This window comes from Schistocerca gregaria, chromosome 1 (assembly GCF_023897955.1).
Source record: "Schistocerca gregaria isolate iqSchGreg1 chromosome 1, iqSchGreg1.2, whole genome shotgun sequence".
Classification (NCBI taxonomy): Eukaryota; Metazoa; Arthropoda; class Insecta; order Orthoptera; family Acrididae; genus Schistocerca; species Schistocerca gregaria.
Window position 1 is genome coordinate 727,614,885 of NC_064920.1, and position 16,942 is coordinate 727,631,826.

Sequence of the window (16,942 nt, forward strand, 5' to 3'; positions counted from 1 at the left end):
TCGTGAAGGTGGTGTTGGATTGACTTCCTTTTGGGTGTCGGGCTGCGACAGTGGACACTTCACATCCCATTGCAGAGAAGCATCGAGGTAAGCATGTCCAGAGAGCCCGTCGTCATGCTGGGCATCTGGAACAGAACATTGAGGTGAATGTTCTGGCAATGGAAGAGAGCTTCACCGTGATAGGACCTGATTGATGTGTTTGCGACTGTGAGAGCTGTTGTGGAGTGTTAACTTCTAAAATTGCAGGGCCAAGGAGAGGGGCAATGTAGCAGGGAGCCAGCAGGGCTTACCACGGGCAAAGTGCATGGCCTACACTGGGTCCTGCAAGGAGAAGCAGTGCCATCTTGAGTGGGGTGGGCAGCTTTCCTGCTCTTTAGGGTGAAGGATGAAAAGAGAGTGACGGTGTTGTTGACCGTGTAAGCGTTCCGCCGGGGAGGTCCCATCCTTAGGAGTGAGGAGTGCATCGTCCAAGGAGTGTTGATGACACAGTTTAGCTATTTGGATCTTAAATGTGCGGACCAACTGCTTGGCGATACCTATGTATGCAGGATGGAGGTGAGCCATATGAGTGAGATAGATGCCATTCACAGCACAAAAAGAAGAGAATTCAATGGAGGTGAACTGAGGTCCATTATCTGTGTCAGTGGTTTCAGGGAGATGTTCTAAGGCAAAAATGTGTGAGGACTTTTGTGATCTGCATGGCAGAGGTAGAGGTCATCTTAATTACAAACGGAAACTGCGTGCCAGCATCACTGATGATGATGAGCTAGAATGCACCAAGGTAGGGACTCAACAAAATTGAAATGGATGTGGGACCAGGTGTGGTCGTAGTGGGCCAGAGGAAGTGTCGTTGAGCAGGGGCAGCTTGCTTGCTCTGACACATGGAGTGGGCAGCAACCATGAGAGTTATTGCAATGTCCGTGCCCCTCCAGTAGACATGCTGCCATGCCAGCCTCTTGATGAGGACTACCCCCCATTGGCCCTTGTGGATAAAATTGAAGATGCACTTCTGGGGGCATGCAGAACAACCATGTGCATCTGGCCCCAGAATGCCTGGAGGTTGGTTTGTAACAGTGTCTTACAGTTGGAAGGCCAGCCCTGGTGGATGTAGTGGAGAACTTTTCAGAGAATGGGACACTGGCTGTGTGTTGTTTGACAACTTCAGTGGAAGCTGGGCGACTCCTCTTCCGCTATATCCATTTGGAATCGCACCTCTGGATCTGCTTCGAAGTTTGGGTCTTATTCAGTGGGCAGCCTGGAAACGGAGTCCACATTAGCATGTTGTGCTGTGGAATGGAACTGGTTCTCATTTGTGTAGCTCAATAGAAAGAGGGCCCAGTGTTGTAAGCAGCATGTTGTTTGGATGGGTACCGGGGTGGAGGACCAAAGCAATGAGATCAGCGGCCTTAGGGGCAGTGAGAAGTCACCCATAGATGTAGTCGCGATACTTCTTAATTATGAAGATATTTGCTAAAGCCTCCTTCTCAGTCGGACTGTAGTTGTGCTGTGCTGTGCACCATGTGTGAGAGGTCTGCTCCCCGCACCATAATCTGTCGCATCAGTTGCCAAAATGAGAGGCTTTGCTGGGTCGTATGGGATTGGCAAGTGGGCTGTGGGAGTATGTGCCATAGGGCGTGAAACGCCCTGTCACACTATGGCGACCAGTTTCACGAAGTATTTTTGTGAAGCAGCTGCTGTAAATGTTTGGCGATTGCTGTGGCCATGTGAAGTAAATCGCCTGTACTAATTGAGCTGTCCAAGCACTGACTTCAATTGAGATTTATCCGTGGGCACCACAAATCTTTGAATAGCCTCTACATAGTAAAGGCTAGGGTGAATTCTAGAAGCACTAAGCGCATGTCCCAAGTGTTCTCCTTTTGATAGAAATGGATGTATTTTTCCGTGTTACTCCACAACTGAACTTTATCAAAAAGGGAAAAAAAGAGCATTCTAGTTGGATGCCAGGTCCTCAAGAGACTTGCAGGAGACCAGGGTGTTGTCCAGGTAATTAGCTGTATAAGGGACATCATGGATAAACTGTTCAAGATATCTTTGAAAAATGTCAGACTCACTAGTAATGCCAAATGCCAGCCAATTGTATTGAAGGAACCCGAAAGGTCTGTTGATTACAAGCACTTCCCGAGAAGCTGCATCGAGTGGCAGCTTCTGGTAGGCGCCTCCCATAGATCAGTCTTGGCAAACACATTACCACCACCAAGTCTAGTGAGGATGTCATCCAGCTTGGGGATGGGGCATGAGTCTTATCACTGCTTGGGAATTAACTGTAGCACTAAAATCACCACAGACCCAGAGAGAACCATTCGGCTTTTGCACAATCACTATGGCTGTAGCCGATCTGCTGTTGGAAACAGGCATTAAAATTCCCTCAACGTGAAGCCATTGCAATTCCAGGCAGAGCCTTTCTCGGAGAGAAAATGGTATGGAATGGGCCTTGCAGAACTTTGGAACTGCTGAGGGCAAAATGGTGATGTGTGTTTCAAAGTTGTTTACCCCGGATGAAGGTCCCGAGGAAATCGATGGATATTTAGCAAAAAGCTCCTATGCATTAGGGCCACTGTTCACAACATTAACAGTGGGGTTTGGTTTGCAAATATGTAAACCCAAGGCATGAAAATGTCCAGACCCAGGAGGTTGCAAGTGCCAGGGTGGGCTACTACCAATATGTGAGCCAAGAGTGTCTTTGATACATACCTGATCTGGGCAGAAAACACACACTTTATGGAGATGAGGTCATTACTGAAACTATGGAGAGGGGTGTCAAAATTTTGTAGGTAACAGTGTTGATCTGCAGGTCCACTAGTACATCATTAATGAAGATAAAAATAGACATAAGCTTCTTGGAAGGCAATGGGGTCGGCATCATCGTATGCCCACCCATAGTTGGCTGACTCAACCTGCATCCAATCCACCTGCATCAGCCCTTGAAGGCTGATAAACTACTTCTTTGTGGCCTGACTTCCCACTGGTGGTGTGTTTTACCCATCGGTAGTGACGTTGTTGACACTGGTGGCTGACAAAGCACTGGCTGCAGGAAGGAAACTGCATAGACTGATGCATCCCTGGCAGAACCATATCCAATTTCCAGGAGGGGTGAGAAGTAGACAGAGCCACCAGCAAGGCGGTAGGCAAATACCAACGACAGATCTGACAAGATAATGGAGGAGCACAATGATTGCTCAAAGGCGTGAAAGGTAGGCCGACACACTTCCAGTGTGGGATCTTTGAGTTTCAAGTGGTCATGACAAAACGTCTTGTTTGGGGTATGTATGAGAATTGTGTCTCACATGAGTGAAGAGGTGTAAGAGCACTTATGTTGTGGGTCAGCACAGTGGAAATGGCATTCCTGAGAGAGCCCTTGGAGACGGGCTGTCCATTCTCTGTTATGACTCGGAAGACAGTTTATGACAGCTAAAAAATTTGTCACACACTGCCACTGTGTGTATCTGGGAATCGAAGTAGTCAAGGAGACTAGAATGCGATGCAGCATAAGAGATGGTACGGGGTTCTACCTCAGGGTAAAGTTGCTGTATCAGTTGATAAATTAATGGACCACCATTGGCTGGGAGGAAAAAATATTCTTGTGTCTCCCCCATGATGTTATGCACCAGAAAATGCCGTTCCAACCATACAATGTAGCACGACCAAGGTTCCACCTTAGGATTGAATTCCAGGAAGGTGGTGGCAGTCGCCAAATGTTGTTGATGGAGGCATTAAGTTGTGCTCACTGTCCACCTACCTCTGGCATCAACTGGGCGAGCGCTGCAAGTCGGTCCTCCAGAAATTCATTGGTGTGTTGCATCTTCTGCAGCTGAGTGATCACTGGGTGGATCATGTCCACAGGTAACTATTCCATAGAAAGTGCATAAAAATCCTCACCACCAACTGAAGGATCCAGAACTTTGAACGCTTCTGCAAGAAACGTATGTGTATGTAGTTCATCCTCTACATTTAAGAACACAATAAGTTCAGTACAAATGGTCTTTGTTGACCGTCAAAACAAGTAAACAACTTCGTAGCTATTTCATGACAGGGAAACAAGTTCACAACTAAATGCAAGTTCTTGTAACACCAGTCTTGGTTGAAGAAACAACAAAAGGAAGGCTTCCACAACCTGAGTTCGTTCTCTACTACTTTGACTATCAAATGTTTAAGTCCTTGCTCTCCTTGAGTGGAGCACATTGGAACAGATTAACAATTACGTTATGGTCTGTATGAGTTCACAGTTTCTACAGTCTTGCCAAGTGCATTTTGAAGTCCGTCGGTGGTCTGCTATTGGCGGCACTGGATCTGGAATGGGCTTCTTCTCTCTGCTGGCTGCTTCGTAACTAACATGATCTTTGCATAGGTGGTCCTAAATACCCGCACGGCGGAGTACATTTTTTCCTGATTGGTTGCCTGTGACATTGGAGGATGCAGGAAAATGTTTGTGTTATGCACAACCTCTCATGATGATTTACACGCCCTCTATACTGTGGTCCGATGTAGGTGCAGACCCTCTGCAGATCACACTTTAAGTGACGGAGTCGGAACATCGTATAGTCAGAGGGGCTGAGTTGGCAACCAACCTGACGGCAGTGTGCCGCCGTGTGGTATTGGCACCTGACGGCTTTTGCAACACACCATATAGAATTCTGGGAATATTGCAAGAGAATTGATTTTAGTTTGAGACAGAGCAGACTTTCTCGACTGGAACTACCATTGATAGAAGAAATGTAGCGTGTCGTGCATGAGGACATCGAGCATACAAGAAAAACAAGAATGCTCTAAAATTAAAATTTGAGGAAATCTGGAAAATGGAAGAAATACCAGAAGAATGGAAAGTAGTTTTGACACATCCACTGCATAAGTAAGACAATAAACAAAATTTTACCAAACAGAGTAGAAATAACACTAGGCAGTTATTTAGGATCATATCAAGATGGTTTTAGGAAGGGCAGACCATGTTCCAAACAAATATTTTTCTGAAGTCGTTTGCCACTGATCACTGAATCAAAAATGCATCGTAGTAGTGGACTTTTTTAAAAAATTTCAGAATGGTCTTTAATTCTGTTGACAGACAAACTATAGATAAAATGGTATGTAATTTGGTGTAAAATCTAAATTAGCAAATCTGCTTCATGAAACACCTACAGACACAGTCTCTGAAGTGCAATTTGTGGGAGAAAAATCTCATCCCTTTGAAATAAACAAAGGTGTATGGCAAGGATATGGTCTATCTCAAATTATTTTTAATTTTGTTTTAGAAAAAATAGCAAGAATATGGAATTAAAAACGGAATGAATATAAGAGTTAACCAATAAGGTTGGGAAGAGGAAACAAAAATATTGAATTAAATAGTCTCACATTTGCAGATGACTTTGCCATACTTTCTGAAAATGTGACATCTGCTGTAACATAAATTACTCTTTTAGGAGAAATAGCCAGTACGACTGGTTAAGAATTTCTGCAGAAAAAATAAATAACTTTTTTTTACAAACATTAAACAGGTATAGGCCAAATTGCAAAGTTTAAAAAAAGTGAATATATTGGGGAGGTAATCTAAGGAATTTGTTAGGAATAAGCTGCTATAGAGGACAGGATTCATAAAATGGGAAGGTTATATGGTATAACTAAAAATATTTACAGCAAAAATGCCTGTCTGAAAATGTAAAAATGAGGCATTACGAAACAAAAGTGAAAACAGAATGACAACACACAAGTGAATGTCTGGCATTAAACTATAATTTGGATAAGTTGGAAATACTATTAAGGTGAATCACTAGGAACACATTAGGCCTGCGGAAAACTATGGAAGGTTGGAAATTATATAGTAATAAAGAATTTTGTCAAAGCTTTAAAAATGTATCAGATGAGATAAAGAAGACTGGTATTTTTTGGACTTTTATATCAAATGCAAGACAGTAGATAAACCAAAAAGATCTTCAAATATTTGTGGGATAAGAAGTTAACAAGAAGTTGGACGCATGAACTATAAAAAGGATTTAGGGAAAAAAAACTAGTCTGAAGTGATCAAAAGACAGAAAAAACTTTGTGAACAGATTAAAGAGTACTGGAAGAAAAGAAGAGGAAAACAAGTAAGTAACTGAAATTTGCTCATGGTCCTTAGTCCGGCAAAAGTAGGGCAGGGGGGGGGGCGGGGGGGGGGGGGGGGGGTATGGAGTTGGGGGCAAAATGTAGAGGAGAAGGTAGAAATTAATAATGATTATTTTTTCATAATAATAGTAATGTTAATTATAGATGTTGTTATTGCCATGTTATTTGAAAGGAAAATCAAGTAGTAGTAGCTTAGTAAGAATCAGCAGGAGTGGGTCCCTGTTAAAACATGAGTACATGAAGTGACATGGAACTTAAAAAGTGAAGTTCATAGCTTAGATAGTTGACAGAAAAGTAAGTACAGGACATTAAAAGTGAGGAATAGGAATTGGGACCAATGACAAGGTGTAAATGTAGGCAAGTTTTGTCTTTCAAATAATACAATGTTGTGGTGAACACTAAACATACAAGGGTGGTTTGAAAAGTTCTTGGAATCACCACGAAAAGTCAGTGCTAGTGCAACGAGTTGTTCATGTGATATTCATTGGACTGTTGCCTGTAAAGATGTACCATGTTGTGCTCTTGGAAGAGATCTGTGGCGGTGATGTGGCTCTGCGGTTCCCGCATAATGATTTGTGAAAATGGAAAAAATCGAGATTCGGGCAGTGATTAAGTACTTCATAAAGAAAGGTATGAAAGCAAAGAACATTCATCCCGATTTCAAGAATACACAGGGGAACTCTGCGCCTTCATATTCCTCTGTTTTCAAGTGGACAAATGAATTTAAATTTGGTCGGGAGAGCTTAGATGATGATCCCTGCAGTGGTCGGCTAAGAATCGCCACTACTCCAGAAATCATTGCAAAAGTACACAAAATGTTCATGGAGGATCGCTGATTGAAAGTGCGTAAAATTGCACATGCTTGCCAGATGTCATCTGAAAGGGTATAACACATTTTAATTGAAGAATTAGAAATGAAGAAATTATCTGCAAGATGGATACCGCAACTCTTTAAGCTGGACCAGATACGTATGAGAATGGACAGATCGGGACAATGTTTGAAATGAAAAAGATTTTTTGTGCCGGCTTGTGACCACAGGTGAAACTTGGGTGCACTACTATACCTCAGAGACAAACCAACAGTCAAAGCAGTTGAAACATGCTGATTCTCTGTTACCGAAGAAAGCAAAGACAATTCCTTCAGCGGGAAAAGTCGTGGCATCAGTGTTTTGAGATGTGAAGGGGATTCTGTTCACCAATGGGCAAACAATTAGTGGAGATTACTATGCTAATGTCCAAGACAAATTGCAACAAAAAATATGCAAAAAAGGACAGGTTTAGCGAGGAAGAAAGTCATAATCCATCAAAACAATGTGAGGCCGCACACATGTGCCGTAACCATGGCAAAATTGCATGAACTAAGATATGAATTTTGCCACACTCTCCTTATTCACCTGATATGGCTCCATCAGACTTCCATCTCTTCCCAAAACTGAAAATTTTTCTCTGTGGATGAAGATTCACTTCAAATGAAGAATTGGTGATCGGAGTTGACAGCTATTTTGCAGGCATGGAGGAAACTCATTTTTGAGATGGGATCAAGGCACTGGAACATCATGGAACCGAGTGCATTAATTTATAAGGAGACTACATTGAAAAATAAAAAAAGTTTCAGTGATGTAAGTACTTTTTTCTATTCTGTTCCGAGAACATTTCAAACCATCCTTGTACACTGAAAGAAAAAAATACCATCATATTTTAAGTTGGCAAGTTTAAAATAATGAAAAGAAAATATTTGTCCAAGTTCTGCAAATCCAGAATGTGCAATATTTATGAAATATCATAACTACTGTTCTTTGGTGCACATTGAGTTTGATTTTACTTGAAGACTCAGAGTTGACAGCAAAGTATGTCAGAATCAGTTGTTGTAAATAAATACTTGTGTGATCTTGGCATTAGGAACTTTTTACCAAGTAAAACAGATCGCTCCTTCTGATTTCTCAACATGAGAAAATTTTGCTTTATATACTTAAGCACAATTTCCACATGCTATTTCATGGTAACTTTTGAAATTTAGTATTATTACTGCCAGAACAACACAGAAATACAGTTTTGTGTGATGTAAGTACCAAACAAGACAGTTACAATTTTTGTCAGATAATCAGATTTGTACTGTTGCTGTTGATAGCAAGATAAAGTCTGTCACAGAGTTTACCAGTGGTTGTGCTTGTTGTTTTTGCTACACTGTGCTTTTTAGGTGACTTTCACCTGTACCTGGAACACTTAGATAAGAAAATGACTACTGTATATTGAGTAGAAAACTATGTTTCAGAAATAATGTATTTGGGAGAAAATTATCTTCACTTATCCTCCTTGTCTTCCTATGTTGTGCATCCTTTCTCTTAACCATTTCGTTTTCAGTTCTTGGATGAGCTTATCTATGAAGTTGGAACTGAGCTTATCAGGGACATTGTTTACACGCTTGCTAAGGAAATCATATATGAAGAAATTTTCTATTCTATTCTGGATGATGAATTAGAACTGCTTGTTGAAACAACAATGGATAATGCAAGGTATGTTGTCTGTCTTATAAAGAGAACACACACACACACACACACACACACACACACACACACACACACACACACACACAGAGAGAGAGAGAGAGAGAGAGAGAGAGAGAGAGAGAGAGAGAGAGAGAGAGATTCACACCTCACACTCTATACTTGTCTAGAGCATATAGTTCAGCAGCCAAACACAACAGAAGTATTTGAAACCTATAACAACTAATTTTCAGAAAATTAGATGAAACAGGAAATGCGGCAATCTTGATAATAATTTCATAAGTTCAATTCGCATTTTGGTGCACAAGTGCTCATCATTGTTTCCTGTCTGTGGATGGTTTTCGGTCCATTTGTGTATAATGAATGTCATTTCTGTAGCTTAGAGTTTTCCGTGGTCCTTACCCATGGCAGTATGTGATATGAGTTCATTGGTCAAAATTGTTACAAGATCATTATGGCACTTTTTTTTTTTTATGTTAGCTTCTCTTAAACTGCTCGCCAAAAGTTCCACGCTGCTGTCTGCATTTCTGCAGAACACGATGAAGATATCACAGACATTCCTTAGCTCATGAAATGTCTGAAATTTAGTGGTTCTACAGATCTCTCCCACACAATGCCCTCCCAGTAGCTTGTATTACAGGAGTACGTCGTGGCTCCCATTTGGCAGGCCCACATGTTTCCAAGATTGTTTTCACTGTGTTGCAGAAATTGCAGTACTTGGTCTAGGAAGCCCTTACACATTCTTTAAGTCCCAATCTCTCCCCATGTGATTTCCATATTTTTAGCGCCCTGAAAAGAGAGATTCATGTCCATTGATTCGATTTGGTCGAAGTAAATACCCTGAAAAGGATAGATTGCTTCTCATCGTAAAGATGACACAGTGTCTAGTGGACAGGCATGAAAAAAGGCTGTTTCATATAAGCTTTCAGCCAAACCCAAAGCACACAACAGATGGCAACAAGACGGCGCAGATTGTTGGTGCTCCATCTTTTGTCCCACATTACTCATGCGAATATCATTAATCTTAGACCTCCACATTGGTCACTCTTCCTGTGTCACTTCTCATGTATTTTCGTTTGTTGTTTCCTGTATCTCTCCGGTCACATGAACTTGTACCACATCCTACCAACCCTACCCCACCCTTCTCTTCTTCTCCTCTCTTATTCCAGTTTGCACATACTAACTTCACGTAATCTAGTCTAACCCGCTGTCCCCTTTCTTCACACTTATCCACCCACAGACCTGCAGACCACGTTATAATCTTTTTATTTATTTTCTATTTGATCTCGTTGCATTTTCACATCAATTTCAGTTGGTTTTTGCCTTTCACTGTTGGCCTACTCCCTTAGGCTTCATCTTGTTTTCCCATACTTCATCCCTTTCAGCCAAAACCTCCTTCAAGAAAGAACAATACACAACCATCCACACAAGTAGGCACACATCACCCACACACATGGCCACCAGCTCTGGACACGCCAACCAGAATACATTCTATCCTTTCTCTTATTACTGTCAAGAAAATATCTGCCTGATAAAAAGTTACTTGAAGTGCTATGATAATTTCTTTTTCTCATTTTTATAGGAAACAGCGCTTGCAGGAAATCTCGCATAACATTGCTAACAGAAAATTGCTGTACTATTTAAATAAATGGAGATCGAGAGCACACAAGATGAGTAAGAGGAGAATGTTCTTGAGATCTTTTTCATTCCAGCCATCCAATTTGAATCTTAAAGAGCAGGCAGATCTGTTAGAAGTCCATGGAATTTCAAAAGAATATGATTTGCAATCACAGAGGTTGTTTTCTCAGCAAGCTTCTGTTTTCAAACCATTCTGTGAGTCCTCTTTGTCTGCCTATTGTTAAGTATGTATGTAATATTCAGGTAAAGGTTCTGAAGTATTTTGTGAGGAGATAAATTAAACGTAAAGTATTTGTTTGCTCATAGCAACTAAGTTCATGATCAGAAAAAGAGTGGATATGACATTTTTTCCCCCATTTGTTTCTTACAGAATAATTGTTACACATTGTATGAAACTTCTGTCTTATGTTTGGCATTGTGATTATATCTCTTCATAGTTGTAATATTTCCTTATCTTGTTATTCAGTTGCAGAAATTATAGAATTAAATAATTTCTTAATTGTTTTCTTGCAGTGCAAATCCCTCCACTTCCAAATATTGGTGTTTTGGAAGTTGATAAAATAGTTGAAGAAGATCTTACTAAACGTCTAAGAGAGATAGAGCAAGACTTTTCAGATGTATTTTGGAAAATGATGGTCTCTATTCCTGATACTGAAGAGTCTCCTCATTATTCAGACTTACTTGTAAATTGGACAGATCAGCTGTTCCACAAAAATTTGTTATCTGATGATGATGTTCATCTGTTAGAAGTGAGTACAACTTTTCAAACTCCTTACCTAATGGTATGCCGAGGCTTTTATTTGACCAGACTATTCCAGCTCCTGCATCAACTTTTCTTAAATCTCATAACATCATTGGATATTAAAATATCATAACTTAAATTGAGAAAAACATACTAATAACAAAGGAGAGAAACTATTGTAATTTTTGAATGTAGCTTTAGATTTCAACCGATATGCACTCAATGATGAATAATTGGTGGCTAGTTTGCATGTAGCACAGTGCTTAATGGATGAGATGGAGATCGAGAAAGAGATAAGGAGTAAAGTAAATGGTACAGAGGGGATTTCTGAGGATGAGATGGCAGAATTATATCAAAAATAGAGTAAAAACAAAGATGTGTTTTCTGAAAAACCAGTGAAGGTGACTGATTTTGAGTATCCACTCAAAGCGAATCCACCTTAACCCTTTGAGGTCGGGCAACACCCTATAGCTGTGGCAGAGGGGAGGCAGTTAGAGGATAATTTATCATGTATATGTCAGCTAAGTTTTTTCTTTTTTCTTCTTCTTCTATATGCTATTTACATATGTGTTTAGTTTTAAGAATTTTCTGGGTGGCCTAGTGGTTTTCATGTTTATCTTGGTAAAAGTATGAAGTTGTGGAACAGCTGGTTAACACAGATAATTCTCTCATAATGACTAGTGATACAGGCTGCAACAGTTGTAGTCAGTGTACAGTACTTCATATGTACGTCATGGGATGTGAATGTCAGAGACGGACATTTAGTGGCATTTTTCTTATTGTTTATAATGATACGAATATTGATTCAATTTTTCATGAGTGATGATTGTGATTTGGTCACACACCAATTTTTATTGTTGTGTGGGGGTGGAGATAGTTCAGCATGAGATTGACTGATGAGAATATGGAATTGAATGGTACACATATAATATGTTTTGTATTCATTGAAGAAATGTTTAGATTTGGGGTGGCTATATAATTTTTTTTATTTTTGTTTGTATGTTTAGCATTACCTAGTGTCAGGGGAATATAGGCTGATTTGTGGATTATGTTTTACCATGTGGTATTTTATACATTGATAGTGACTGTGCCAAATATCTCACAAAATAAGCATCAAACGAAAAAATTACAAAGAACAAAACTCTCCTAGCTTGAAGGGGGAAACCAGATGGCGCTGCCATATGTCAAACGGATATCAACTGCATTTTTTAAAATAGGAACCCTCATTTTTTATTACACATTGGTGTGGTACGTAAAGAAATATGAATGTTTTATTTGGACCTCTTTTTTCTCTTTGTGATAGATGGCACTGTAATAGTCACAAACGTGTGAGTACATGGTATCACATAACATTCCACCAGTGTGGACGGCATTTGCTTCTTGACACATTACCCATGTTAAAATGGACCATTTACCAATTGCAGAAAAGGTCGATATCATGTTGATGTGTGGCTGTTGTGATCACAATGCCCAATGGGCATGTGCTATGTATGCTGCTTGGTATCCTGAACGACATCATCCAAGTGTCTAGACTGTTCGCTGGATAGTTATTTAAGGAAACAGGAGTGTTCAGCCACATGTTAAACGTCAACCACGACCTGCAACAAATGATGATGCCCAAGTAGGTGTTTTAGCTGCTGTCGCAGCTAATCCACACATCAGTAGCAGACAAATTGCGTGAGAATCGGGAATCTCAAAAACGTCTTTGTTGAGAATGCTACATCAACATCAATTGCACCCGTACCATATTTTTATGCACCAGGAATTGCATGGCAGCGACTTCGAACATCGTGTACAGTTCTGCCACTCGGCACAAGAGAAATTATGGGACGATGACAGATTTAATGCACACGTTCTATTTAGCGACGAAGAGTCATTCACCAACAGTGGTAACGTAAACCGGCATAATATGCACTATTGGGCAATGGAAAATCCACAATGGCTGCAACAAGTGGAACATCAGCGACCTTCGTGGGTTCATGTATGGTGCGGCATTATGGGAGGAAGGATAATTGGCCCCCATTTTATCAATTGCAATCTAAATGGTGTAATGTGTGCTGATTTCTTACGTAATGTTCTACCGATGTTCCTACAAGATATTTCACTGCATGACAGAATGGCGATGTACTTTCAACATGATGGATGTCTGGCACATAGCTCGCGTGCGGTTGAAGCGGTATTGAATAGCATATTTCATGACAGGTGGATTGGTCGTCGAAGCACCATAACATGGCCCGCACGTTTACTGGATCTGACATCCCTGGATTTCTTTCTGTGGGGAAAGTTGAAGGATATTTGCTATCGTGATCCACTGACAACGCTTGACGACATACGTCAGAGCATTGTCAATGCATGTGCGAACATTACGGAAGGCGAACTACTCGCTGTTGAGAGGAATGGCGTTACACTTATTGCTAAATGCAATGAGGTTGACGGACATCATTTTGAGTGTTTATTGCATTAATGTGGTATTTACAGGTAATCAAGCTGTAACAGCATGCGTTCTCAGAAATGATAAGTTCACAAAGGTACATGTATTACATTGGAACAACCAAAATAAAATGTTCAAACATACCTACGTTCTGTGTTTTAATTTAAAAAACCTACCTGTTACCAACTATTTGTCTAAAATAGTGAGCCATAGGTTTGTGACTATTACAGTGCCATCTGTCACAAAGCGAAAAAAGTGGTCCAACTAAAACATTCATATTTCAATACGTAGTGCACAAATATGTAATAAAAAATGTGGATTCCTATTTAAAAAAACGCAGTTGATATCCGTTTGACCTATGGCAGCCCCATCTAGCGGGCCAGCCATGGCGCCTTCTGGTTTACCCCTTCAAGCTAGAGAAGTTCTTTGTAGTTTTTTTTGCTTGTTCCTGGTAGAACTGGGTTAGATGACTGGCAGGAGAACTTGAGAAATGACACCCGAGGTCTGAGTTGCAGCACTGATGCAGGTCAGAGGCACACCATAGAAGACAACAAAAGGTCTAGTGCTGACTGTATGTGCTGCGTAGTTTCTACTAAGAAATACAGTGCATCGAAATAAAAAGATTGGAAAAAAAGGACAATATTTAGAGGACTTTAAGAAAAATTGCTGGTCCACCTTCAGTTCATTTGTTTTGTTATGCGCAACCTTTGGCCAGTCATATCGGCATCATGGAACTGCTGATAAGTAAATGTATTTAGCATAAGTTTAGTTAAGTTAGGGTAGAAAGTGCTGCCAGATAAGATAATTTAGGTACATGTTCATGTCGATTTTTGTGCTATCGTATGTAGTTTATTTTGTGTATTTTTTTCATTTCTGAGGCTGCAGATTGGGTTTGGCGCTACTTGCAACAGCGTGAACTGCATGTATGGAGTAGCAAGTGGGGGTAATAGTGAGTGTACAAGCTGTGGCAGGAAATTAGAGCAGCAGTTTTTTGCCGCAGAGCACGTGGCTGGTGGTTGCTATGGGGTCGTGGCGAGCAGCTAACATTTACGCGGCCTTGGAAAAACCCGAGCAGATGCTTGGCAGGGGTACATATGGCCTTGTTTGTGTGCTTGGAGAAATTTATATGCCAGAGAAAAAATTGATAAAAACAAAAGTAAGAGTGACTCAAAGGTGCCAGTTGGCACTCGTGGACAGAAAAATATGTAAAACTAAATTATCTAGACGCGCCACAGAAATATATAAAAGTTTAAAAGTTATTGTTATCTTAAAAATTGTAAATTTTAGGAAAATTCAAAAGCTAATATCCCGCAATGCTGTGGCCGATTAATACCAACAAAGAGTTTACGGATGCGGCTAGTAGAGCTGCATCAAGCAATCATAGCCGATTAAGCTGAATATGTACCATGTTTGAATGAGACGTTAGAATATGCGACTCGACTGAGGGAAACTATGTTTCTGGAAATAAATAAATTTATAGATATGAAACTAGCAGCAGCATTCTAAAGTTTAAAGAGGTAGATGAGTAATTAAGTATGTATTTTTATTTGTTTATTTATGTGTAGTAACAGTAATATGGGAAAAGCAGTATCATGCAACAAGAACATTATTTGTGAAAAAACGGTGGCAGGAACAGAAAATTGGACCTTAAATTGTCATTGCTCAGAATTTTTCTACATTTTTCAATGTATCATATGTGTTTCTGTGTTTAGTTTTAGAATATTCGTAATTCTTTTTCTTGACCATTGTTTTGATTTAGGCAGTCGTTTCGAACATGCATAGGTTGGCCATCTTTGATGACAGTGAGCTTGAATGACGCTAAGAGCCAGACATGCCACCCATCTGGGCGTAGTATTGGATTGGTAGCCATGATTGTGGACAAATACGTATGTAGCAACATTCGAAAATGATCAAGTTGAGCGCAGTATATTGGGTTAGGACAGCGGACAAAGTGTATGTCGTGAACTGTGAACAGACTGTTGAGTGCCGTGGTCAAGACACATGAATGTTATAGTGAAGTCTTGTCGCATTAGTCGTTAAAGCCCCTCAGACTGCATTTTGTGTGTTCAGTCATTATATTGAAGACTATTAGCGGAAAAGTAGAAATAAACTACTTGTTCAAATTATAAATCTACTTGAGTGACTCAATATTTTTAAATTTCACCGCAATACTTGCTTGCATTTTTTTTTTATATATTCTATTTCAGCTTGAAAATTGAGTTTGCAACAGGTGTGACCCAGCACCCTATTACCCTCAAAGGCCTCACACTTAAAATTCCCATCTCTGGCTGCAATCCTTCTTTCCATCAGTCCTTATACCAGTTCCAAACTGCACAATCCATAGCCCTCACCCACCTAATCCTTCACCTATACATTGAATTGGCCAATGAACACACCTGTCAACTCCTATCCCAAATCAAAGTCCTCAATCTTTCCTCTCCCACATCCACACCAGCTGTTCATAGCATCCTCCTAAAGGCCAACCGCAAATTAGAACAGCGTGCCACCCTCCACCTCAAAAAACTATCCAATCTCCTGGTTTCCCACCTCCAGAAAGGCAACTCACTCACCCTCCACAACCTTTCCAACAAACCTCAACCTCCTCTCATTGCACACAGACCCAGTCTCTCCCATCTACTCAGTCTCCCACTTCCAGCTCCACTCCCCCCAATACCTCAAAATTCTAGTCAACACAATCTGGAACCACAACACCCGAATTCAGTAGTTAACCTTTCCTCCAAACCTCTCTCCCAATCCGAAACCTTTGTCCTATCCAAAGGCCTCACCTTCAGCCCCACTCCTAGATTCAACCAAACTGCCCTTGTCAAGGATTTACTGTCCTACACTGGTAGTCTCTGCTGGAAATATCACTTTGCCACAAAGAAAAATAATCCTGATCCCACTCCTAATGATCCAACTCCCCAAGACACTATCCAAATTGAACCCTGCCTGGAACAGTTCCGTCCTCCATCACAGCGGGACCCACCTCCTCTTCCTCAAAATCACCCTCTCCAAACCTTCCAGGAATTTCTCACTTCCAGCCTTGTGTCTCAGTCTTTCTTGAAAAACCTTAATCCTACTCCCAACATCACCACAGCCGAAACCCAGGCTATCGGCTATCCGTGATCTGAAAGCTGACCGGTCCATCATCATTCTTCCGGCTGACAAGGGTTCTACGACCGTGGTACTTGATTGTTGGGAGTATGTGGCTGAGGGACTGCGTCAGCTTTCAGACAACTCTACATACAAAGTTTGCCAAGGCAATCCCATTCCTGATGTCCAGGCGGAGCTTCAAGGAATCCTCAGAACCTTAGGCCCCCTACAAAACCTTTCACCTGACTCCATCAAATTCCTTACCCCACTGACACCTCGCACTCCTACCTTCTACCTACTTCCTAAAATTCACAAACCCAAACATCCTGGCTGCCCCATTGTAGCTGGTTACCAAGCCCCCACAGAACGTATTTCTGCCTACGTAGATCAACACCTTCAACCCATTACATGCAGTCTCCC

At 40.9% G+C, this 16,942-nt stretch overlaps 1 protein-coding gene across 1 annotated transcript in view; it reads left to right on the forward strand.

The window, feature by feature from the left end:
- The window catches only part of LOC126266846 (germinal-center associated nuclear protein), a 296,356-nt gene that overhangs the window by 167,034 nt on the left and 112,380 nt on the right, over positions 1–16,942 (forward strand). Inside the window, exons 15-17 of the mRNA XM_049971439.1 lie at positions 8,476–8,627; positions 10,201–10,451; positions 10,770–11,005. Of these exons, the coding sequence (XP_049827396.1) occupies positions 8,476–8,627; positions 10,201–10,451; positions 10,770–11,005 (639 nt within the window). The remainder of the gene's footprint in view (positions 1–8,475; positions 8,628–10,200; positions 10,452–10,769; positions 11,006–16,942) is intronic.